Here is a 26,404-nt window from a genome sequence, read left to right on the forward strand (position 1 = left end):
CCATTCTCTTACACCTTACACAAAGACAAACTCAAAATGGATGAAAGATCTCAATGTGAGACAAGAATCCGTCAAAATCCTAGAGAAGAACACAGGCAACACCCTTTTTAAACCTGGCCTCAGCAACTTTTTGCAAGATACATCCATGAAGGCAAGAGAAACAAAAGCCAAAATGAACTATTGGGACTTACTCAGGATAAAAAGCTTCTGCACAGCAAAAGAAACAGTCAACAAAACTCAAAGACAACCTACAGAGTGGGAGAAGATATTTGCAAATGACGTATCAGATAAAGGGCTAGTTTCCAAGATCTATAAAGAACTTCTTAAACTCAACACCAAAGAAACAAACAATCCAATCATAAAATGGACAGAAGACATGAACAGAAATCTCACAGAGGAAGACATAGACATGGCCAACACCACATGAGAAAATGCTCCACATCACTGGTTCAGGGAAATACAAATCAAAACCACAATGAGATACCACCTCACACCCGTGAGAATGGGGAAAATTAACCAGACAGGAAATAAAAAATGTTGAAGAGGATGTGGAGAAAGGGGAACCCTCTTGCACTATTGGTGGGAATGTGAACTGGTGCAGCCACTCTGGAAGACTGTGTGGAGGTTCCTCAAAGAGTTAAAAATAGATCTGCCCTACGACCCAGCAATTGCACTGCTGGGGATTTACCCCAAAGATACAGATGCAATGAAACACCGGGACACCTGCACCCCGATGTTTATAGCAGCAATATCCACAATAGCCAAACTGTGGTAGGAGCCTCGGTGTCCATCAAAAGATGAATGGTAAAGAAGATGTGGTTTATATATACAATGGAATATTACTCAGCCATTAGAAACGACAAATACCCACCATTTGCTTCGACGTGGATGGAACTGGAGGGTACTATGCTGAGTGAAGTAAGCCAATTGGAGAAGGACAGACATTATATGGTCTCATTCATTTGGGGAATATAAAAAACAGTGAATGGGAATCAAGGGGAAAGGAGAGAAAATGATTGGGAAATATCAGTGGGGGTGACAGAACATGAGACACCTATGTCTGGGAAACGAAAAAGGGGTAGTGGAAGGGAGGTAGGCTGGGCATTGGGGTGACTGGGTGATAGGCACTGAGAGGGGGCACTTGACGGGATGAGCACTGGTGTTATGCTATATATGTTGGCAAATCGAACTCCAATAAAAAAATATCCAGAAAAAAAAATTAAGTTGACCTAAGGTCACACTGATGGCATATGACAGAGCTGAGATCCCATGGTTTTTTTCAATATTATCTACAGCCCTGTTAGAAAGCAAAGTCATGTTGGGAATGAGACTAGGTATAAAATATAAAAGTTCAGTACTTGCTTTGGGAAAATCATAATGAAAATAAGTTTAAAAATTAAAGAAAAAATTCCTTTCCTGAAGGAAATTTTTATATTTATAGAAATGCAAATGTTATTCTTATTACACTTCCATTCTAGGCCCTTAAAGATAATAGTAATTACTAAAATTATTTTCCAACTAATAGTTTATACAAAAGATTCACAAACTGTTTTGCATATGGTAAAGAGTTGTTACAAGTCACTTACAGGAAAGTAGGTTTCCACAATTTCAAAATTCAGGAATCCAATTATAATCCAAACCAAAAGGGTAGCAATGGAAATAATAACAATAAAGGGAACAAAGTAGCCACTGAGTTTGTCTGCAAACTGCTGGATAGGAGCCTAGAATAATAACAACAACAATAATAATAATACATGTATAAAAGTTTCCTTTTTTGATAATGAATACAGAGTATATTTGGTATTATACACAAATATTTTAATAATCTCCATATTAATGCAACTAGAGTTAAAGGAAAATATAAAAGCTAGGTCAAGATTTATACTGAGTAGTCTTTTAAAAAATACTTTGTTTTTTCTAGGGAATTAAGTTACCTTTGATGTTTGTGCCTCTTCCACAAGTTTAACTATTTGAGATAGTGTTGTTTCAGCTCCAACATGGGTTGCACGGATAAGTAGTGACCCATTCTGGTTAATGGAACCAGCAATTACTGTGCTGCCAGATTTCTTAGCCACAGGCATTGCCTCCCCTGCATAAGGAGTAAAGATAGATTTAGGGAACATAAATAAATACTATCTTGAAACATGTTGTTATTTATTAATTGTCAAAGATATGTGTAAAGTATATTCTTATTTCATGAAATAGAATCTGGATAAATGCCTAGGTCAAAGTTTTCCTCCCTTTTTTCTTATGTCAGTTCTGGGCCAAACCCAGGTATACATACCTTAAACTAGAAAAATCTATTAATTCAGCTCTTATATGCAGACACCTTTAAAGCTGCATCCTAGTCTTAGATCATTGGTTTTAAATATGTTCCCAAGGAGCATTTAGAAATGTGGGAGTTCTTATTTATAATAACTATTGGAGCATGGGGTACTGCTACTCCAATTTAGTGGGCCAGTGTCAGGGATACTAAATGTATTACAATGTGCAAGCAGTCTCCCAGAAGAACTGTCCCACCTGAACTGGCAATAGAACCCTATTGAGAAACACAGATTCCTAAATCATTTCCTCATAATCCATAAACTGAGCCTTTTCTGGGACTATCCTGAGGGTTAAGGCAGGAAAGGTATTACGTTGGTTCTGTTCCAGATTGGCCTTAGTTATCTAAGATCTCCAAAACTACTCTAAAGCTTAATCTCTTAGAGCAGACCCTGATGTGGAAAACCTGGCGTCATATTCCAGCTCAGACCAGACCAGTCTTTAGGGCAGGAAAACAAAATAGGTATTTGCTCAGGAAAATCTGCCAAAGTCTCTTGGACAACACATTAGAATGAGACAACTTCCTTGGGTTACACATTGTAGTAATTAACAATCTTCAGTGAAAAGAGCTTTCAGTAGCATCATGGAAAACACAAAGTAAATCTACAGAAATTGAAATAATACAGTCTTAAACAGAATTCATATTCTCTTTACTCATCATTTACTCATTCCATAGTTTCTACAAAAAGCTCTCTACCTTTTGTTCCTATTTTTTTTATTAACACTGTGGATTCACTTTACTTTCATGTCATGATCCTCTGAAAGAACATACCTGTGATGAGGGACTCATCTACCATAGAATGTCCTTCAATAACACGGCCATCCACCGGAAATTTGCCTCCTGGAACCACTTTAATGATGTCTCCACGTTGTACAAGTTCTACATCCACTTGTTCTTCACTGGATAGGAATTAACATAAAAAGTATTGGGAAAATATGCTTTTCAGCCTGATCTTTCTGTGCCAACTTATTGGTTCAGGTCAAGCTTGTGGCAGCATAATTGCTATCAATGGAAACTAGAACTAACATGTAAGCTGGAGCTGCAATGTCAGTTCTGTTTACTATTGGGGAACAGCTCAGTACCTGGCACACAGTGGGTGCCCTGTATTTTTGTTGAATAGTGACTGAATGAATAAGTTAAATCTTTAGAAAATAATGTGAGAGGTTGTATTTAACTAAACTATTTATTTATTGTGTAAATTTGCCTATATAATTGTATGAGTATACAAATAAGAAATAAAAAAGAATGAAATTTTTAAAAACAGAATGAAATCTTCTCACGTCTTTAGCTCTAACTTCCAGTTTACAGGTAACACAGGAGTTATAGAACAAGTTAGGTGACACCACAAGGAAGCAGAGTTTGATTCAGACTGCGTGATATTCTACAGGACAAATGATGCATGGTTCTTTAACAAGACACCTGCAAAGGGCGGCAGTGAGAGGGTGTGAATAGGAGGGAAGAGCTGTTCTAGATTAAAAGAAACATGTCAGTCAAATGCTTGACACATGGACCTTGTTTGATTTCAATTTCAAACAAAGAAACAAAACTTTTGGAGACAGAGGCACCTGGATAGTTCAGTCAGTTAAGCATCCGACTCTTGTTCTGCTCAGGTCATGATCTCAGGATGAGATCAAGCCCCACCTTGGGCTCTGTGCTCAGCAGAGTCTGCTTGAGATTCTTTCCCCCTCCCTTGCCCTCCTCATCTGCTCTTCCCTGTCTGCTCCTCCCCCAACTCACACATGTGCTGACTCATGCTCTCTCTTTCACCCCTCTCTAAATAAACAAATAAATAACTTTTTGGAGATAAAAGGAAAAATGAGAATATAGACTACATATTAGATGATACTAAAGTATTGTTAATCTTCTTAAATGCAATATGGTATTATAGTTACATAAGAATGTCCTATTTTAATAGAGGTACTATAGGAATATTTAGCAATAAACCAATATGATTGTAATTTAAAATACTACTGCAACAATGTAAAGATAGGATGTATAAATGAAGTTTGATGAAATGTGAATAACTGTTAAATCTGGGAGATAGATTATGTAGGTTCATTATATTCTTCTCTCTACCTCTGGGTATATTCGACATTTTTCGTAAGAAGTTAAAATGAGAAGGGGGAAGAATGAAAATAAATACCTTAGGAGAATATTATCAGAGTCAAGAGTTACAATAGTTGCTTCTGTAGCTTGTAGTGAAATTAGCTTGGCAAGTGCCTCTGATGTTTTGCCCTATAAATGAAAATAAACATGCTAACAATGCTAAGGCAAAAAAAAAAAAAAGCTCAGGTTTTACCTAAAATAAAGATATAATACTTAACATTTGCCAAAAAGGTAGCTTTAGGAATATTAATTAGTTCAAATTAGAATATGCTTCACTTCAAAAATATGAAGTATACAAAATATAAAATGTATTATTAGGTATAGTTTATAAGTAAGTAATGTAAATTAATAGGAAAAACTTCAAGAACTCAGGTATATGAGCAAAGGACATCATCAGGCAATTCATTTAAGAAGAAATAAAATAACTGATGTGTAGAAACAGATTTGTTCCTGCTATTAATAGAAGAAATGCAAACAAAAGCAACTCTATGATACCATTTAATGCCTACTAACTAGCAAGAATTTATACAGGAGTTAATCCTAATGAAGTTGTAAAACTACTTCACTAACATATTCTTACTGACAAAAAATTGTTACAACTTGTAGCATGAGCCAAAAAAAGATTTATGCCCTTTACTCATATACTTTGTAATTTATCCTAAGATACTAATTCAATAGAAATTACTATTAAACATGAATATGTTTAATGCAGGATTATCTAAAATTTAAAACTGGGAACAATCTAATTGAGAACAAAACTGAAATGGTTTAATGAGTCACAGCACAATGATTTGACAGAATACTTAGAAAATACCAAATAATTATCTGGAATGCAAAAATAGGGAAAAAACTTTCTAGTGTTAAGGATAAACTAGTATATATACTAGGTTTGCCACTTTCTAAAATATAAAGGTATACAGAACAGAATTAGAAAGTAATTTCCATTATAGCATGGGATTACAGGTGAATTTTTTTTAAAGATTTTATTTATTTATTTATTTATTTATTTATTTATTTATTTATTTATTTATGAGAGACACAGAGAGAGAGGCAGAGACACAGGCAGAGGGAGAAGCAGGCTCCATGCAGGGAGCCCGACATGGGACTCCATCCCAGGCCTCCAGGATCACACTGTGGGCCAAAGCGGGCGCTAAACCGCTGAGCCACCCAGGCTGCCCACAGCTGAATATTTTTTTCCATCATTATTTTAAATCTTGTGGTTACATCAATTTTTCCATTAGAAACGTGATATAAATAAGTACTTAGGAAATCTCTCTCTCTTAAAATAAATATGGATATACTGTACTATTTACAGTATTAATTCCATAAATTTGGTAAATCTTCTAAAGGAATATTTAACTTAAAATATTACCCAAATGAAAAAAAAAATTACCCAAATGGAAGTACTTCTTTTGTTAACTATATAAATCAATGTATATTTCCAATAACTGGTCTAGAAAATATGATCTCTTATCCACTCAAGATGTTAACAAATGTCATCCTTTCTTACTTTACCTTTGCTATATGTTCCAGCCACCGGCCTAGTGCAATAAACACAAATAGCATAGGAGGTGTATCAAAGAAAGTAATAGGGTTTACTTTTGCTCTTTCATACATTGCAACCAGAAGAATAACCAAAGAGTAGGCAAATGCAATGGTGGTTGCCAGCACAATCAGTACATCCATATTTGCTGTTTTATGCTTCAGTGCTTTGTAGGCCTGAATGTAGAAGTACCAGCCTCCAAAAAACTGTAATATAAACACAATAATTATTGCCTTTTAAAAAATGCTGAGATTCACATGTAGCTCAACAACAAAGGTACAGTCTCAATGTTAATTTCCTTTTGCTTTGATCTAATCCATAAACACTACAGAAAGATTTTAAGCTGAAACAATAATGTTTGTATTTTAGCAGGTATGTGTGTATTGAGATTCAAATTGCTATAGAAGTCCTTGGCAGCTGTCCTCTACAACCCAATGGATATTCCAAAATACAAAGAAAGTTAAATGATTCATGGATTTTTCTTTTAGATGCTAGCAAAAACAAGAACTAAGAAAATAATTACATTCTTTTGACAAGGGTTTTTTTATATAAAACTCAGCTCCCCTGCCTGAAATTCAACCTAAGTAGTATATCACAAGCTACTGGAACTGCTGGCTGTTTTCACTGGTAAACATAACTGAAAAGCTTATTTTTTCATTAGGACAGAGAAACATACTAAGTTGTTCTTAAAATCATCATTGCCTTTTATAAGGATCAGAAAAAGGAATAAATTAATTAGATGGAAGTGTTCCACAGTAAAAGTTTATCTAAAAAGAAGAGTTGAAAAAAAAATTAAAACATAAAAAATAAATAAACAAATAAAAAGAAGAGTTGAAAACATACAAAAGTAATGTACTTCAGTACCAGGGAGAAATAATAAAAATAATAACATGGTATTATAATTATCACCATAATTTTATATAATAAATTACTAATTAATTAAATATATATTTATAACATACTAATATGAATATAATTAATTTTAATATATTTAATATAGAATATAAAATACAAATGTAACTAAAATATAATCTATTTTATTATTATAACTTTAAAGATGAAGTTATATACAACAGCAGATATGAATTGAACTATTTCTCTGCTTTGTTGTTAAACAATATCCTTAGGAATTAAATGGAATTCATTATCTATTCAAACCACTCAGTTTAAGATTGTTTTTATGAGACATCCAGCATAAAATGATCAAACTTCTGGCTAATATCTGTTTTGCAATTGAAAATAGCCTTGCCTGTCACATTTTGCTATTTTTCATTATTAACATATATACTTATTAACATTTCACTTGCCTGTACAGGTACACACAATAAAAAGGATAGCAAATTCATAATGGACAATCCTGGCAGGATCTGGCGCTCCAGGAACATAGAAGAATGAATGTTGATCATTTCTTCTTGACTCATGTTCTGATTATGGTGAAGAATTGCTAGATGGTGATCCATAACCATCATATATATCATCAGCCCCATCACAGGAATACAGAAAAAGAGGCTCACAAGGAAGGATCGTCTCCACCTTACATAGAAAAGAAAACTCATTTTAGTTAAGTAGCTAATGGTTAAAGATTCTATCTACTATAGGGAAACACAAATTGTGACCACTTCAACCAATATAAGGATGACATTGTAAAAACTGACATGTCAACAGAATGTTAAATTTGTAACAAAGAGGGCACCTGGGTGGCTCAGTCCGTTAAGCCTCCAACTTTTGATTTCAGCTCAGATCATGATTTCAGGGTCATGAGATCAAGCCCCATGTCAGGCTCTGTGCTGAGTGTGGAACCTACTTAAGATTCTCTCTTCCTCTTCCTCTCCCTCATTCTTTCCCTCTTAAAACAAATTTGTAACAAAGAGTCAAAATCTGTTTTTCACTGACACACCAAAAGTACTTACTGTCTTATTTCTCGTTTATGGTCCAAGTGGCTTGCTGACCGATCCTTCTTGACCAAAGAAGCTTCAAAACCTAAGCTCTAAGGAAAGTCACAAGAAAACAATTACTTTACTGAATGTAAAAATATTATAGAGAAATTCTAAGCCACTGTATTGTCATTAAGAACAACTCAGTTATTGAGTGTAAGTCAATAATTGTGAATTAAGTCACTCCGGTGAATGCACAGATGAAGATGTGCTCCCTTTTCTTAAATAAAACAAAGTATTAAAGAAAACTACACATAAGTAAGATTCATATCCATATAGACAGTAACATATACTATATTTTCAACTGCTAGGGAAAATGCTGCCATCTTATATTTGTTGGCAGTGTAGCCCAGTGAAAAAAGAAAGGATGAGCTTTAGAGTCAGAAAGAATAGGCTCAAATCCCAGCTATGACACTTTCTAGCTATGTGATTTTGGGTAAGTAACTTAACTTCTATTAACCTGAGTTTCATCACCTCCAAAATGAAGAGGACAACACTGTTGTGAGAATAAAATTAAGAGGTGAAGCTTTGCAATCTTGGTAACTGGTTCTAATAAATACTGGATAATGCTAGCTTCACAAAGATGTTAATATTATTATCTATACCAATAGGATCTTATTTGAACTATTAATATGCTCCAATTATTATAATACCAAGGCTATACCGCATTAAATCTTTTATTTTTTTTATTTTTTTCGCATTAAATCTTTTAAAGCATTTTCACATGTACTACCACTTCAGATTAATTGAAGAACACAAGATAAGTTTCTGACAAAAGGGTTTGTTCCTTTAAATTTCATACTTTTTTTTATTTCATACTTAAAAACACATCTTTTTAAAGCAGCATCAGACCCATAAATACAAAGAACGATCTGATTACTGGCAGAGAGGAGGTAGATGGGAGATGGGTAAAATGGGTGAAGAGGAACAGGAGATACAGGCTTCCAGGTATGGAATGAATAAGTCATGGAAAAAAACATACAACATAGGGAATGCAGTCAATGGTACTGTAATAGTGTGTATGGTGATAGATGTGGTGTCACTACACTTGTGGTGAGCACAGCATAACTACTGAGTTGTTGAATCACTATACTGTATACCTGAAACTAATATAACATTGCTGTGTTAACTATACACAAATTTAAAAAATTACATAATTTGCTTTGACCTAACAATAAAGGATCTAACATGATGCTGCTTGCTTTCTTAATGATTAAATAATCTTATAACAAATTATACTTTATTGCCATTTTCTAAATATTTTTAAAGGATTTGTGGTTCTACCTGCAGTCTGCTCCTGATTAATAGTGCCAGTATGGCTTTGCCTAACTCTTCCTGACAAAGACCAAGAAAAAAAACCATATTATGTTGTAAACATATTTATGTTAAATTTGAGACATGTTAATTGAGAGTAATCAAAGGGACCAGATCTTTTTCATCATATCTGATACAAACCAGAAATGATTCAACGGAGTGCTGACTGAACAAGCAAGAACACAGAAATGCAAAATCTTACCACTTACTTCAACCATATGGATAATATCCCTGGGACCAATAATTTCTGGGTCATATTTAATATGTGCTTTGTTGGTTGCCAGGGCCACAGAGCAGTAGAAGATCCCTCTGTGTTTTGTGAGGATAGACTCTATTTTATGTACACAGGAGGCACACGTCATTCCTCTCACCTGTAAAAGACAAAGGTTTTGTTACTCAGAAATCTACTCTTACCTCCATTAAACATTGATTGTAACATGGGATTAACACACAAGACCTTATCTGCACTATTAATATCCTTCAGATATGTTCATTAGAATGCTGTTTTCATATAAAATTAAATGGAACAAAGATATGGTCCCAGCTGCAATAGGTTAAACAGAAGAGGATCTCACTAAGTCAGTATCCCTCTTCCTGTCATTACTCTGTGATAGAGGATTTGACATCTATTGTTTCCTGTATTTTTAAAAAGATTTTATTTATTTCTTCATGAGAGACACAGAGAGAGGCAGAGGGAGAAGCAGGCTTTATGCAGGGAGCCTGATGTGGGACTCGATTCCGGGACTCCAGGATTATGCCCTGCCAAAGGCAGATGCTCAACCGCTGAGCCACTCATGCATCCCTTGTTTCTTGTATTTAATGTCTTGTTTCTGTCCAGAATTTTTAGTCTTTTTTTATTACTTTTAATAAAAGTTAATGGGTGACAAAAGTATCATACTTTTGTCTAAAAATGCATTTTGCCTTATGTCTTGGGTGAGGTTATAGTTCAGCTTGGTATTAAATTCTAAAATAGAATAGCAGAACTTCTGGAATGACTGTGTGTGAAACTCAGCAAATCCTTTCCCCAAAAAGCAATGATAAAATTGAACAAAAGTTTTAGGGCACCTGGATGGTTCAGTCTGTTAAACATCTGCCTTTGGCTCAGGGTCATGATCCCAGGGTCCTGGGATGCAGCCCTGAGTCGGGCTCCCTGCTCAGTGGGGAGACTGTTTCTCTCCCTCCTCCCCGCTCATGCTTTCTCTCACTTTCTCTCTTTCTCTCTCTCTCAAATAAATAAAATCATCTTTAAAAATTGGACAAAAGTTTCAAAAAACAACCATTTAAAGACTCTGGGAAGTGACTAACAAGTATACAACAAATTACAAAGCTTCTATTCAAGAATATCTACTGAGATGGGATGAGCACTGGGTGTTACATGTTGGCAAATTGAACTTCAATAAAAACAAGTAAACAAAAATATCTACTGAAAGAATATCAGTAATGGTGTAGTAAAGGCCTTTGAAAATTATTTCCTCCATAAAAGCAATGAGAAAACTGGCAAAAACTGTCAGAACCAACTTTTTTTTTGAAATTTGGAAATTAAACAGAAGCTTTCAGCAATCCAGGAAGCATTTATTCAAGAAAATCAGAGGGGGCACCTAGGTGGCTCAGGTGGTTAAGGAGCCAACTCTTGATTTCAGCTCTTGTCATGACCTTGAGGTCCTGGGATTGAGCCCCATGTCTGGCTACGTGCTTAGTAGGGAGTCTACTTGAGGATTCTTTCTCCCTCTCTCTCTCTCTCTCTCTGCCCCTCCCCCCACTCACACCCTCTCTAAAATAAATGAGTCATTTTTAAAAAAGAATTAAAGGAAAATATGAGAATAATATCTCATCAAATAAATAATATTGATAAAGAGAGATCATTAAAAAGGCCCAATGGACAGTCTGGAATTGAAAAGTACAATAACTGAAATAAAAGCAGTACTTGGAAATGTGTAGCTGTAAATGTCAATATTAAAAAATAAGAAAGATCTCAAATAAATAACCTAACCTTCCATGTTGAGCTACTAGAAAAGAAAAGCAAACTAAACATAAAGTGAGCAAAAGGAAGGAAATTAGATTAGAATGGAAATTAATAAAAGAAAGAATAGAGAAAATCAATAAACCAAAAATTATTTTTCTGAAAAAACTGACAAAATTGACAAACTTGGTAGACTGACCAAGGGAAAAAGAAAGAAGACACGAATGCTTAATATTAAGAATAAGGAGTAACTGCTAACAGGCAAGGCATTTCTTTCTTGGGTTAATGAAAATCTCCTAAAATTAGATATGGTGAAGGCACCTGGGTGGCTCAGCAGGTGAGCGTCTGCCTCTGGCTCAGGTTGTGATCCCGGGGTCCTAAAATTAAGTCCCGCATCAGGCTCCCTCCCTCTGCCTATATCTCTGCCTCCCTGTGTGTCTCTTGTGAATAAATAAACATCTTTTTAAAAAAATTAGATATTGGAGGCAGGGGAAGATGGCAGAAGAGTAGGGTCCCCAAGTCACCTGTCCCCACCAACTTACCTAGATAACTTTCAAATCATCCTGAAAACCTACTAAGTCGGTCTGAGATTTAAAGAGAGAACAGCTGGAATGCTACAGTGAGAAGAGTTCACGCTTCTATCAAGGTAGGAAGACGGAAAAAAAATAAATAAAAAAGCATCCAAGGGGGAAGGGCCCCGCGAGGAGCCGGGCTAAGGCCGGTCGGCGAGAGCCCCCAGGACAGGAGAGCCCAGTATCGGAGAAGCAGAAACTTTACCAATCTTCAGGAAGGAAAGGCGCTAGCAGGGAGCTTGGGCAGGATCCCAGGAGGGCAGGGATGCCCTCAGGCTCCCAGGGGCACTAACAGAGGAACTGCGCCCCAGGGGAGAACGCGCCCCACACCGCGGGCCGAGCTCCCTAAAGGGCTAGAGCGCGCGCCTGGCGTGCCCTGGAGCAGCCCAGGCGGCGGATGTGGATGGACCTGGAGGGTATTATGCTGAGTGAAATAAGTCAACAGGAAAAGGACAAACATTATATGGTCTCATTCATTTGGGGAATATAAAAATTAGTGAAAGGGAATAAAGGGGAAAGGAGAGAAAATGAGTGAAAATATCAGTGAGGGTGACAAAACATGAGAGACACCTAACTCTGGGAGATGAACAAGGGATAGTGGAAGGGGAGGTGGGCGGGGGGTGGGGGGGTTGGGGTGACTGGGTGATGGGCATTGAGGGGGGCACTTGGCGGGATGAGCCCTGGGTGTTATGCTATATGTTGGCAAATTGAACTCCAATAAAAAAATTGTTTTTAAAAATTAGATATGGTGATACTTGCACAACTCTGAAGATATAAAAAAAAACAAACACTGAATTGTACACTTTAAAAGGGTGAGTTTTGTGGTATGTGAATTATATTTCAATAAAGCTATTATGTTTAGAAGTCTTTAAAAATAGGGGCGCCTGGGTGGTGCAGTCAGTTTGGCATCCCACTCTTGATTTTGGCTCAGGTAGTGATCTCCAGGTAGTGAGACTGAGCCCTGCATTAGGCTTTACACTAAGCATGGCATCTGCTTAAGATTTTCTCTTCCTCTCCTGCTGCCCCTCTCCCTACTTTCCCTTTCTCTAAAATAATGTCTTTTTAAAATTTTTTAAATAAATAATAAAAAATAAACACCCATCCATTCTTTTTAATAGCTGCTTAGTATCCCACTATACGAATGTACTGTAATTTATGTAACTAGTCCCCAGTGATTCATTTAGGTTTTTTTCCTATCTTTTGCTATAATAAAAAATATTATAATGAATATATTTGCACTCATGTCATTTCATACATTTGCAACGATTTCTGTTGGATAACTTCCTGTGAGTGGAACTTCCAAAGCAAAGGGTATGTGCAATTTTATTTTTAATAGACATTGACAAATTCCCTGAGAGCCTGTATCAATTAACTCTCCACCAGCAATACATGAGAGATCACAAACATAGTGTTACCAAAATTGTGTATGATCTTTACCAACCTAATAGGTGAAAAAGCATTTCAATGCAGTTTTTATTTGCTTTATTCTTATTACAAGTGAGGGTGAACATCTTTTCATATATTTAAAATGGTAATATTTTGGATTTTCTGTGAACTGTCAGTTCATATCCTTTACTATCTCCCTTTTGGGTTGTTGGTTCTTTATTATTATTATTGATACCTCTTTATATAATTAAGAAAATTAATCTTTATCTATGATAAGAAATAAATTCAATTTACTTGTCTTGACTTTGTTTATGGTGTTTTCCTTCCAAAACAAAATTTTTATGTACATGAATTTATCAATCCTTCCTTTTATAGGTTTTGTATGATATTTAGAAAGGCCATTTCCACTCTAATATTATTTTTTAAGCGACAGATTAGATATTGTTATTGTGGCAAAGCTGGGTGGAAGCTTCATAGAAATTCTCTACTAGTTTTGCAACTTTGTGAGTCTAAAATTATTTACACAATGGATTAACAGACTTGCATATAGTAAAACAAATACACTAAAATGTTATTGGGGAATCTAGGTGGAGTGTATAAGGGTGTCTGCTGTACAATGCTTTTGACTTTTCTGATGTGTCAAGTTTTTATAATAAAATACTGGGAAGGGCAGCCCCGGTGGCGCAGCGGTTTGGCGCCGCCTGCAGCCTGGGGTGTGATCCAGGAGGCCCGGGATCAAGTCCCGCGTCGGGCTCCCTGCATGGAGCCTGCTTCTCCCTCTCCCTCTGCCTGTGTCTCTGCCTCTCTCTCTCTGTGTGTGTGTCTATGAATAAATAAATAAGACTTTAAAAAAATAAATAAAAATAAAAAAATAAAAAAGATTAAAAATAAAATAAAATACTGGGAAAAGAGCTCTAAATATTTCTTCTAGTAATTTCATGTTTGTTTTTTTGCATTCAAATTTCTGACTGAGCTGGAACTAATCTTGGTACAGTGTTAAGTTTTTTGTTTTAATTGTTTAAGTTATACAAATAAAATGCAACTCGTTGGATTGGAGAAAATGATCATTTTAAACCATTTTAAGCCTTAAACCTGGTTCTATGACTTCATTTATAAAATTTCAGTCTTCGGTGCATCTGAAATTTATTCTTTTCTATTCCTACTTGGTAGGAATCATACTATATTTAAAAGTTGATTTTTGGGATGCCTGGGCGGCTCAGTGGTTTAGCACCTGCCTTCCGCCCAGGGCATGATCCTGGAGTCCTGAGATCAAGTCCCACATCAGGCTCCCTGTGTGGAGCCTGCTTCTCCCTCTGCCTATGCCTCTGCCTCTCCCTCTCTCTGTGTCTCTCATGAAAAAATAAATAAAATCTTTTAAAAAATAAAATAAAAGTTGATTTTCATTTCTTTATTCAAACCTAAATCTTCTTTTTTTGGTTCTTAATAGAGTTATGAGTATCTTTTACATTCCATGCTCAAAGGCCACCATTCCATTAAGTTATATCTTATCCTTCTATTTTCCATTTTCCTTAACTTTTCTTTTATGTCTTATTTTCCCAACCCTTAAATACCTTTGGAACTATTTTCTGAATCCTCCCTAAGTTTTCCTAGAAATTGTATTAATCACATAAAAATAATTACTTACAACAAGTTCTAAAACACCATCTACTTCATCAGCATTTTCTATCATAGTGGCTCCAAATCCAAGCTCTCGGATGAACTCAGCTATCATTGGAGGTTGTATAACAACAGGATTGTATCTTACTTCTGCCTTGCCAGCCATCAGAGCCACAAGTACAGAATATATTCCTAGAAGCATTGATAAGAAAAACAATTGAGATAATATCCTTATAAAAAGAGTAATACTATTAGTTTTTTTCACTTGTAAAAGGATTAAAGTGAACCTAGAGACATTTATTACTTAATTTTTATATAGTCTTGAACCCAAACAAAACTACTTTGAAAGGGGGCCACGACTTTTTATTATGGAAATTTTCAATTACATATACCCAAAACAGAGAATAACATAATAAACTTAATACAACCACTGCCCAGTTTCAACAATTATCAATAATACTAGGGCTAGGGACACCTGGATGGCTTAGTCAGTTTTGTAGCTAACTTGATTTCAGCTCAAGTCAGGATCTCAGAGGTCCTGGGATCAAGCCCTACATTAGGCTCTGTGCTCAGTGGGGAGTCTGCTTGAGGATTCTCTCTCTCCCTCTCTCTCTGCCTCTCCCACAATTCTCTCTCTCAAATAAATAAATACATCTTTTTAAAAATTACAATTGTGGCTAATCTTGTTTCATCTATATTCCTATCCTTTTACTTCCTGCACTCTACCTCCAATTATTTTGAAGCAAAACCCAGATAACATTTCATATGTAAAAATCTAAATACATATCTCTAAAAGACTCTTCTCTTAAAAAATACCTATAATACCATTATCACATCTAGAATAATTCCTCAATATCACAAAATATCCAGGCAGAATTTATATTTCCAGAATTGTCTTGTAATTATTAGTTTATCTAACACAGTTTGTCTTTTTAAATTGGGATCCAAATAAGATCCATGAATTGTAATAGATTGAGACTTTATCATATAAATGTAAAGCATTTGTAGAAACTAACTTAGAGACCTACAGAAAGGATCTCAGGCACTTAAGGAAATCACTGCAGTTACAGCAAAGAATCCAAGAATGTACCAACATGCACATTATAACAAATAATAGTCATTTCTTACAATTATCAAATATGACTGACACACACTAATATAAAGTATTCTTATTTATAGGGGTAAAAAGTGCCATACTACTTGTCAATAAAACAAAGGAGTTCATTTTATCACAGTTATCCTGTTCTGTAGCACAAGCCTTTTATTAACAACCATCCTACTTCTCTAGGCCAGCTATTGCTGTCATTGCCAGGAAGAAAATTAATTCTGCATAGCAGAAATGTCATCTCTTTCCAGTAATCTATGGCACTTGGTGACTGACAGGGGATCCCCTAATGGGGATCAATAGTCCATAGGTCAACTCTGCAGTTTGATAAAAAGAAAAAATAATAACTTAATAACTTAATATTAACTTAATAGTTTTAATAAGAAAACAAAGTACCTATATAATCTAAGTTTTCTATATAAAATGCTTGCATTCTGGGCTCTGTGGATACCAAATAATTCAGAGGATCAGTTCATAGGAAACCATCAGTAATAAGAGTAGGTTATAGAGAAAGTAGGAAAAATCTTTTTTGCTCCAATTGCATGTAATCTATAGCCTAACAGAAAGAAAAGGGAAAATCTGACTCTCAAAGATAGGTTTCATAAGTACATAAATTATGGATAATTTTTAAAACTCTTACTTCAAACTATAATTAGAATTCTATTCATTTTTAGAAATATAATGCAAATTAAACTGAGACAACCAGTGTTACTTAGTTTTTAAAAAAGTAAATATAGTGACCCTAGCTAGGCCAATGGTATTCCCAACTGGGTAAAGAGGTGGTAAAGGGGATAATAAGGAGCAACTGGAAGAATCAATCAGCACAATGGATTTTTTTAAGGGATTCATGATTGGCATAGGCATTGCTTATCTCATGAAAAGGGCTATTTCTGGATTGCCAAAAAAATAGTTGGTCCTAAAATTAGACAGGAACCTTACAAACTTCCTTTGCTTTCATTTGTTTGTAACCTCCCAGCCTTCCTCTTTTAATCATTCAAAGGGCACCTGGGTGGCTCAGTGGTTGAATGTCTGCCTTTGGCTCAGGTCGTGATCCCGGGGTCCTGGGATCAAGTCCCACATCGGGCTCCCATGGGAAGCCTGCTTCTCCCTCTGCCTATGTCTCTGCCTCTCTCTCTCTCTCTCTCTCTCTCTCTGTCTCTCATGAATAAATAAATAAAATCTTTTTTAAAAAAGCATGATACAAGCTTCAGCCTCAAATGCATTTTAATTAGATAAAACGGAGACTGAAATGACAGGCAAAAATGACACAATGCAGATAAAGTAATAACTGTATAACATACACTTTGTTATAATTTTCTGGCCTTTATATATAAAGTAAGGTATGTGTGTATATGTGTGTATATATACACACATACATATATATATATATATATATATATATGGAATATATAAGGCCTTTATATATAAGGCCTGTGGACCACAAGCTTGTATTACTATTACACACTTTGAGTTATCTTCCCACAATAGAAGGGATAAGCTGATATTAATCTTACTTATTTGGCCCTTGTGACTAAGGGCACGTATTAAGACACTGGGGCTAGGGCTGCCAAAGTACCAACTTCAGTCTCATTAAACATAACTGTATATCTCTATCTATAGTTAACAAATCTTTTTTTTAAAGATTTTATGTATTCATGAAAGACACACAGAGAGAGGCAGAGACATAGGCAGAGAGAGAAGCAGGCTCTATACAGGGAGCCGGGACGCGGGACGTGATCCCAAAAGTCTGGGATCACACCCTGGACCGAAGGCAGAGGCTCAACCGCTGAGCCACCCAGGCATCCCTAACAAATCTATTATGTCACAGTGTGAAGCCAATTAATATGAGTGCAAACTTATAACACAAAACATTTGAGTTTGATTGAATAAAAAAAAAGGTTTGCTGTAAATTTTCTAAGATTTTGTAACCTAGAGTTAAAATTTGTAGAGAATATTAAGTAACTTTTTAAACATTTTTACTGCAAGCAATGATCAGTGATCAAACTGTTGGAAGAGAATAACATAATTCTAAACAAACTTGGTTCTGGTCTGGTTTTTGGTCCAAGTACATTAATATTGAAACTAATGGACTGTGGTTATTAGGTTTAAGTGTAGTTTTATCAGAAAATTGGTATGTTTCTTAAAATCCATTGCAACCAAGGTCCATAGAGAATAGTAACCTTATATCTTTCCTTCTGCTGTTTTCCTACAAATTTCATTGATATTAAAATGTGATCATGAGGTAAACAAGATAGGAACTTGGGAACTAAGGTAACAAAACACAAAAACTGGCTGTCAGAAAGTCAAAGTTGTCCTGCACATCACTCATATGCAGGACTTCATAAGGCCTTTTGTGGCAAGAACCACAAAAATGGTTACAAAACACCTAAGAGAACAAAAAGGACAGAGTCCTCAAATCAATACACAAAATGAGAGGCTTCAAGAGTGTCTCACCTTCTTCTCGTCTTAAATTCCGTTCAATGTTTGCTACACAGGAAGCACAAGTCATACCAGTGACCTGTATGTAACACTTAGATGAAGTCTTTGTCTCCACATCGTGAATTGGTGTCATCATCTTAGTATAAAATTCATTAGTTGAGGTCAAAAGCGGCATTTCCGATGAGGTCTGACCTATTATTACCAATGGCTCATTTATATCTGGTGGACAGGGAAAGATTCTTTTCATTTGAGGTACTCTTCAGTTGCATCCTTGTCATTCATCACAATCCACACCTCTAGACACTGTCAATCCATTCCTTTAAAACCAGCATGGACCTAGAGCTCTCAGCACTGTTAACTTTTATACTTTCCAGAAAGTGACTTTGAATTCCAGTACTGCCCATCCCAGTTCTCTAGAAAACCTGAACCAACTGAATAAACAAAACATTGGTTATACCAAGTTATTTGGGGCACCTGGGTGGCTCAGTGGATTGAGCGTCTGCCATCAGTTTGGGTCATGATCCCAGGGTCCTGGGATCGAGCCCCACATCAGTCTTCCTGGTCAGGGGTGAGTCTGCTTCACTCCTTCTCCCTGCCCCTCCTCTCTTATGCTGGCTCTCTCTCTCTCAAATAAATAAATAAAATCTTAAAAAATGAACCCAAGTTCTTCTAGCTATTATCTCTACTGCAAACCCCAGGTAGAGAGTAGTTTGTTGATGGATAGCTCTTATTTTTATAATGAATTTTTATTATCATGTTAATGATTTGCATACTGACATTAAAGTAACTCATGATATAGTAAGTAGAACGAAAAGCAATTTATAAAACAGCACTGCAGTATGATGTAATTTTAAAACTTTTTGTGTATATGTATATATGAGACCATACATAAGAAAGTCAAAATATTAATGGTGGCTATTTCTGAGAAATGGGGTTAAGGCAGGAATAGAATGGACAGATGAGGGGCACCCGGGTGGCTCACTGGTTGGGCGTCTGCCTTTGGCTCAAGGCATGATCCCGGGGTCCTGGATCAAGTCCTGCATCGGGTTCCCCACAGGGAGCCTGCTTCTCCCTCTGCCTGTGTCTCTGCCTGTGTGTCTTTCATGAGCAAATAAATAAAATATTTTTAAAAAGAATGACAGGGGATCCCTGGGTGGCGCAGCGGTTTGGCGCCTGCCTTTGGCCCAGGGCGCGATCCTGGAGACCCGGGATCGAATCCCACATCGGGCTCCCGGTGCATGGAGCCTGCTTCTCCCTCTGCCTGTGTCTCTGACTCTCTCTCTCTCTCTCTGTGACTATCATGAATAAATAAAATCTTAAAAAAAAATAAAAAAAAATAAAAAAGAATGACAGATGAACACATTTTCTCTATAGACACTTCTGTATTGTTTGAATTTTAAACACTAATACATAGTATTTTTTTACATTAAAATGTCTTTGTGGACAATAGAAGAAAAGGCAAGGAGTAAGTCTGCAGTAATCTTTGTTCTGTGCAAAGGAATATTTGGGGGGTGCCTTTGTGACTTAGTTGGTTAAGTGTCCGACTCTTGATTTTGGCTCAGGTCATGATATCAGGGTCGTGAGACTGAGCCCCATGTCAGACTCTGTATTGGATGTGGAGCCTGCTTAAGATTCTCTTTTCCCCTCTCCCTTCACCCCCCCCCCACAGTGTGTGCAGGCACGCACACGCTCTCTCTCTCTAAAAAAAATATAAAGTATAATAAAATAAAAGTAATATTTGGAAAATCCCTCCATACAATGTTTATGCACTGTGGAACAATGGAAGCTCCTATCATCCAGAAGATACCCCGCAGTCTCAGAAAATCTACCATTCTGTTTGAGTTTATCCACAGCAGTATTAATCACCTCCAAGAAGGGAGAAGTTATTCTCTCTAGCACATCCATGCACTTCCAAAGCTAAAGATTTTATACTCTCTTGCAGAGACAAAGAGTAAAAGAGATGACGTGGAAATTTTCAGGCACCTAACTTGTTCTTTCTTCCCCTTGGGCAAAAAAACTGGTTCAGGTCTATTTGGCTAGCCCATAGAGGAATCCCTGCATCAGGGCTGGTTTTCAGGACGTTAAAGAAGGCATCTTTTGCAAAAACTTTAACCTAACCATTTAACTCATAAATAATGATATAGATTTCCCAAATCAGTATAGTAATAGCTCTTAAATTTTAATGCACATATAATAACCTGGGGGTTTTGTTAAAATGCAGATTCTGGTTCAGTACATTTAAGATGGAACCTGAGATCCTGCATTTCCACCACTCTTCCAGGTGATGGCACTACAGCCAGTTGGGTTACAGCAAAGGACACTAATCACAATGGATTAGATACTCACAATCCCAAAACTAGTCAGTCTCTGGTCTTAAGAAAATCAATTTAGAAAACTATACTAATTCATTCAGATTATGAGAGCATTATTTAGAAGACAGAAAAAGTTACCAAATACTATTGTTATCTTAAAGAATTCAAATTTTTAAAATTTTTAAAAATTTTTTAAAAATTTTTATTGATTTATGATAGTCACAGAGAGAGGGAGAGAGACAGAGAGAGAGACAGAGAGGCAGAGGGAGAAGCAGGCTCCATGCACCGGGCACCGGGAGCCCGATGTGGGATTCAATCCCGGGTCTCCAGGATCACACCCTGGGCCAAAGGCAGGCGCCAAACCGCTGCGCCACCCAGGGATCCCTATCTTAAAGAATTCAAAAAGGAAGTTCATTTGCTCAAAGAAAATAGCTGTGGCTTTGAAAAAATACATGATTTTAATCCATCCAAGAGCTTACTTCATTCTCTCATAATTACTATAAAGACTTAATTTTGAACTTAGATACTGGAAAAAAAAAGTTTATACTGCTAATTACTTTAGGTCCTGTTCCAGAGTAATTCAGGTATTTCAGGTACCAGAGATAACCCATAATACAATCTGCAATTTTCATACTCTGGTAGTATAGTATTAAAATAAGTCATAGAGGTAGTTCCTTTTAGCTACCTTGGCATGACCTCTCAACAAAGATCCATAAAATTGTGCCCTTTACCCCAGTGAGTGTGGCAACCAGAAATGCAAAAGTTTTCTTCTTCCACAGAAGCAGTGCAGGTGTTAAAAAGCCACACTGAATTAAAGGACTACTTTTCTTCAATTAGATTTTCTATAGGCTCTAGCAACATGGCGTATGCTTAAGTGAATTCAAAAGGAAGGAAGGTTGACTTTCCTGCACTTGAGGCAACAATCAGAAAAGATTCCAAATATTTCAAGAAAGAGTTTCCAATCTCATCCTCAAAACTGGTGGGATCAGTGTCTGAAGTAATATGAAAATCAAATAATAGATTAAAAAGAATTAAGAACATCATTTCTGCAACATACTCTCAAATGATTCAGAAAAAGTGTGTGTGTCTATGTGTCTGTCAACAGATAATTATAAAACAAATGTGGTAAAATATTAAAAATGAGGGAATCTGAGAGAAATTGGTAAACAGGAATTTTTTTGTATTACTTTTGCAGCTCTTCTGTAAGTTTGAAATTAGAAATAAAAAGTCACAAAACAGGAAAAGAATTTCAGTATTTTTATGCTTTAATTGGTTAGTGAAGACTTAACTTCATATATTATATATCTTTTTAAGAGAATGATGAGATTAATGATCATGATAAAAAGAACTTCCCATGCAAGGGTGGTGCAGTATTTGCAAGTCAATCAATGTGATACATCACATCAACAAAAAAAGGAAAAAAAACCCATATGATCATTTCAACAGATGCAGAAAAAGCATGACAAATTACAATATCCATTTATTATAATATACTCTAAAAAATGTAAGTCTAGAGGGAACAAACACACTGCAATGTAATAAATGCTTTATATGAAAAACCCACAGCTAACATCATACTCTATGGTGAAAAACTGAGTTTGTCCCCCTAAGATCAGGAACAAGGATGTCTGTTCTCACTACTTTTATTCAACATAGTACTGGAAGTCCTAGCCACAGCAATCAAACAATAAAAAGAAATAAAGGCATCCAAATTGTCAAGGAAGAAATAAAACTTTCACTTTTTGCAGATGACATGATATTACATAGAAAACCTAGAGTCCACCAAAAAACTACTCATAAATGAATTCAGTAAGGTCGCAGGATACAAAATCAAGGTACAGAAATCTGTTGTATTTCTATGGAAAAAACCCATATGATCATTTCAACAGATGCAGAAAAAGCATGACAAATTACAATATTCATTTATTATAAAATGAAGCAGCAGAAAAAGAAATTAAGAAAGCAATTCCATTTACAATTGCATCAAAAATAATAAAATACCTAGGAATACACTTAGCCAAAGAGGTAAAAGATCTGTACTCTGAAAACTATAAAACATTGATACTGATGAAAGATATTGAAGACAACACAAAAAAATGGAAAGACATTGCATGCTCATTGATTAAAAGGAAAAATAAGGGCAGCCCAGGTGGCTCAGAGGTTTAGCGCCACCTTCAGCCCAGGGTGTGATCCTGGAGACCAGGAATCGAGTCCCAAGTCAGGCTCCCTGCATGGAGCCTGCTTTTCCCTCTGCCTGTGTCTCTGCTTCTGTGTGTGTGTGTGTGTCTCTCATGAATAAACAAATAAAATATTTTTAAAAAGGAAAAATAATATTAAAATGCCTATTCTACACATCTAATCTAAGCAGTCTACACATTTAATGCAATCCCTACCAAAATGCCAATAGCATTTTTCACACTAGAACGAACAATCCTAAAGTTTGTATAGAACCACAAAAGACCCTGAATAGCCAAAGCAATCTTAAAAAAGAAAAACAAAACTGGAGGTATCACAGTACCAGACATCAAGTTATATTACAAAGTTGTAGAAATCAAAATATTATAGTACTGACACAAAAATAGACACATAGATCAATAGAACAAAATAGAAAGCCCAAAAACAAATCCAGAATTTATGGTCAATTAATCTTTGACAAAGGCAGCAAGAATATGTAATGGAAAAAGTCTCTTCAACAAATGCTGTTGGGAAAACTGGATAGCTACATGCAAAATGAGGAAACTGGACCACTTTGTTACACCATACACAAAAATAAATTCAAAATGGATTAAAGACCTAAAAAGATCTAAATGTGAGACAGGAAACCATCACAATCCTAGAAGAGAATACAGGCAGTAACTTCTTCGACACTGGCCATAGCAACTTTTTTCTAGATATGCCTCCTGAGGCAAGGGAAACAAAAGGAACAATAACTATTGGAAGGACGTCAAAAGAAAAGCTTCTGCACAGCGAAGGAAATAACCAACAAAACTAAAAGGCAAAAAAAATAAAAAATAAAAAAATAAAAAAAACAAAAACTAAAAGGCAACCTACTGAATGGGAGAAGATATTTGCAAATGGCATATCCAATAAAGGATTAGTATCCAAAATATATAAAGAACTTATCAAATTCAACACCCAAAAACAAATAAGCCAATTTAAAAATGGGCAGAAGACATGAACAGATATTTCTCCAAAGAAAACATACAGATGGCCAACAGACACATGAAAAGATGCTTAATATCTGTGATTATCAGGGAAATACAAATCCAAACTACAATGAGATATAACCTCACACCTGTCAGCAAGTGTTGGCAAGGAGATAGGAGAAAAGGAACGCTCTTGCATTGCTGGTGAGAAGGCAAACTAGTGCAGCCACTGTGGAAAATATTATGGAGGTTCTTCAAAAAGTTAAATCTAGAACTACCCTATGATCCAGCAATCACACTACTGGTTATTTACCCAAAGAATATAAAAACACTAATTCAAAGGGATACATGCACCCCAATGTTTACAGCAGTATTATTTACAATAGCCAAATTATGGAAGCAGCCCAAGTGTCTATCGATTGATGAATGGACAGAGAAAGTGTCATACACACACACACGTACATATACACATATACATATGCATACACACATGAACACACAGAGGAATATTATTTAGCCACAAAAAATGAAATATTGCCATTTGCAATAACACAGATGGAGCAAGAGAATATAATGATAAGGGAAATAAGTCAGAGAAAGACAAATACTGTATGATTTCACTAATATATGGAATTTAAGAAACAAAACAAATGAGCAAAGGGGCAAAAAAGAGAGAAATAAATTAAGAAAGATTCTTAATTATAAAGGATAAACAGATGGTTACTAGAAGGAGGGTTGGGAGGATGGGTTAAACAGGTGATGGGGATTAAGGAGTGCACTTGTGATGAGCACCCAGTGATGTATGGAATTGTTGAATCACTATGTTGTACACCTGAAACTATTGTAACATTGTATGATAACTAAACCTGAATTAAAATTTTTAAAAATAAAATTAAAAAAATAATTCACCAATGAAGAAAAAAACACCTCATATTTCTCTATCTCCTTTAACTTTTACAGCCCACCCAGGATTAGTGTGTCATAAAGACAAATCATGCAGGCCCCTCTCTGTCTGGAAAAGGATTATGGTGATAGGTTGTGAGGCCAGGATCAGCATTGACACTGATATTCAGAAAATGGACAGCCACCATTCTGATGGCATCTTAAACTCTGAATGATCTCTAGCAGAAATACAGAATGCAATCACTTGATATCAACATTTTATCTCAATAATATGGGTCACTGTAGTCACAACTCTATCAGTTCTTTTATGATGACATTCACTGTGCCAAGTTTTTTGTTTGTTTGTTTGTTTGTTTGTTTTTACTTATTCATCATGACCATTAATGTGTTTGTTATGACCCCTAATGGATGTAGGGCACATAACAGGCTCCTGGTAATTATTTGTCAAACAATTAATTCCTGGGGCCCTTGGCAATAGTTGGTTAAGGTAAAAGCCATTGTTAATGTTACTGAACATGTTGCACTCATGGATCCTGAGGACTAAGTAGATGATAGACATGGTACAAGAGACTATCAAATACTCCTGAATTCCACTTACTAGTCTGACCAAAATTTCTCCTATTGCTAAAATATTACATATTTGAAGCCATAGGAGGTAGCTGGAAATTTACTTTTACTCAGCTCACATCTGCTATATAGAAACTCTTAAATGCCATCTTATATTATTTAATATTATGATATATATAATTATATAATATAATATAGATTTAATTCAGAGAGTTTATTTATGGAGGTCACTGTGGAAAATTATTTATGCCAGTGCTTCTCAAACTTTAATGTGCATATGAATTACCTGGAGAGCTTATTAAAAAAAATAAAATGTAGATTTTTAGTTAATGGGTATGCAGTGAGTCAGAGAGTATAGTTCTAAGAAGCTCCCAGTGATGGTGCTGCTACTGCTGATCTGTGAACAATACTTTAAGCTGCAAAAATACAGACTCAGATGAATAGGATAAATCCCTTTTTTTTAAGATTTTATTTATTTATTCATGAGAGACACAGAGAGAGAGAGGCAGAGACATAGGCAGAAAGAGAAGCAGGCTCCTCCATGCAGGGAGTCCGATGTGAGACTTGATCCCAGGACTCCAGGATCACGCCCTGGGCCGAGGGCAGGCGCTCAACTGCTGATCCACCCAGGCATCCCAATAGGATAAATTCTAATTTGGGGGTCCAATCTGAAAGTCTGTAAGGTTCCTACTTACAATAATGCCAGATATTAGATTTTACTTTTAAAAAGTATATCACTTTTATACTATATAAGTTGATATGATTTGAGTTCCTAATTTAAGAAGCACAGGAATATCACAGTGTAAGTAACTTGTCTGATTATTAAGGTAAACTAATTTATGTGGTGTCCATTATGCATCATATATGCCAAATTATTTTAATATAAACTCTGAAGAATAATTCAACATTATGAGTTAGCAAAATGTGAATCAGTTTCAAATATTGTCATTTTGAAAATTTTAAAAATTATAAGCAATGGGGGCACCTGGGTGGCTCATTTGCTTAAGCACCTGACTCTTGATTTCCACTCAGGTCATAATCTCAGGGTTGTGAGACTGAGCCCCGTGTTAAGCTCCACTCCAACTTCTCCCTCTCCTTCTGCCTCTCCTCTGTGCTCAAGCTCTCTAAATAAATAAAGTATTAAAAATTGTAAGGAATGATAGATACAACTAAATTT

At 35.8% G+C, this 26,404-nt stretch overlaps 1 protein-coding gene across 12 annotated transcripts in view; it reads right to left on the bottom strand.

Annotated features, from left to right (window-relative positions):
• The window catches only part of ATP7A (ATPase copper transporting alpha), a 154,689-nt gene that overhangs the window by 49,041 nt on the left and 79,244 nt on the right, over positions 1 to 26,404 (bottom strand). For 11 of the 12 annotated variants that reach the window (XM_077889249.1, XM_077889253.1, XM_077889244.1 and 8 more), the window contains 10 exons: positions 18,315 to 18,518; positions 14,784 to 14,947; positions 9,430 to 9,591; positions 7,883 to 7,959; positions 7,280 to 7,505; positions 5,945 to 6,178; positions 4,467 to 4,558; positions 3,095 to 3,222; positions 1,935 to 2,089; positions 1,587 to 1,721 (listed from right to left, as the gene is read on the bottom strand). In XM_077889249.1, coding sequence (XP_077745375.1) covers positions 1,587 to 1,721; positions 1,935 to 2,089; positions 3,095 to 3,222; positions 4,467 to 4,558; positions 5,945 to 6,178; positions 7,280 to 7,505; positions 7,883 to 7,959; positions 9,430 to 9,591; positions 14,784 to 14,947; positions 18,315 to 18,518 — 1,577 coding nt within the window. The remainder of the gene's footprint in view (positions 1 to 1,586; positions 1,722 to 1,934; positions 2,090 to 3,094; positions 3,223 to 4,466; positions 4,559 to 5,944; positions 6,179 to 7,279; positions 7,506 to 7,882; positions 7,960 to 9,429; positions 9,592 to 14,783; positions 14,948 to 18,314; positions 18,519 to 26,404) is intronic. The other variant, XM_077889255.1, reaches the window with a different exon arrangement.

The sequence above is a fragment of the Canis aureus genome, chromosome X (assembly GCF_053574225.1).
Source record: "Canis aureus isolate CA01 chromosome X, VMU_Caureus_v.1.0, whole genome shotgun sequence".
NCBI lineage: Eukaryota > Metazoa > Chordata > Mammalia > Carnivora > Canidae > Canis > Canis aureus.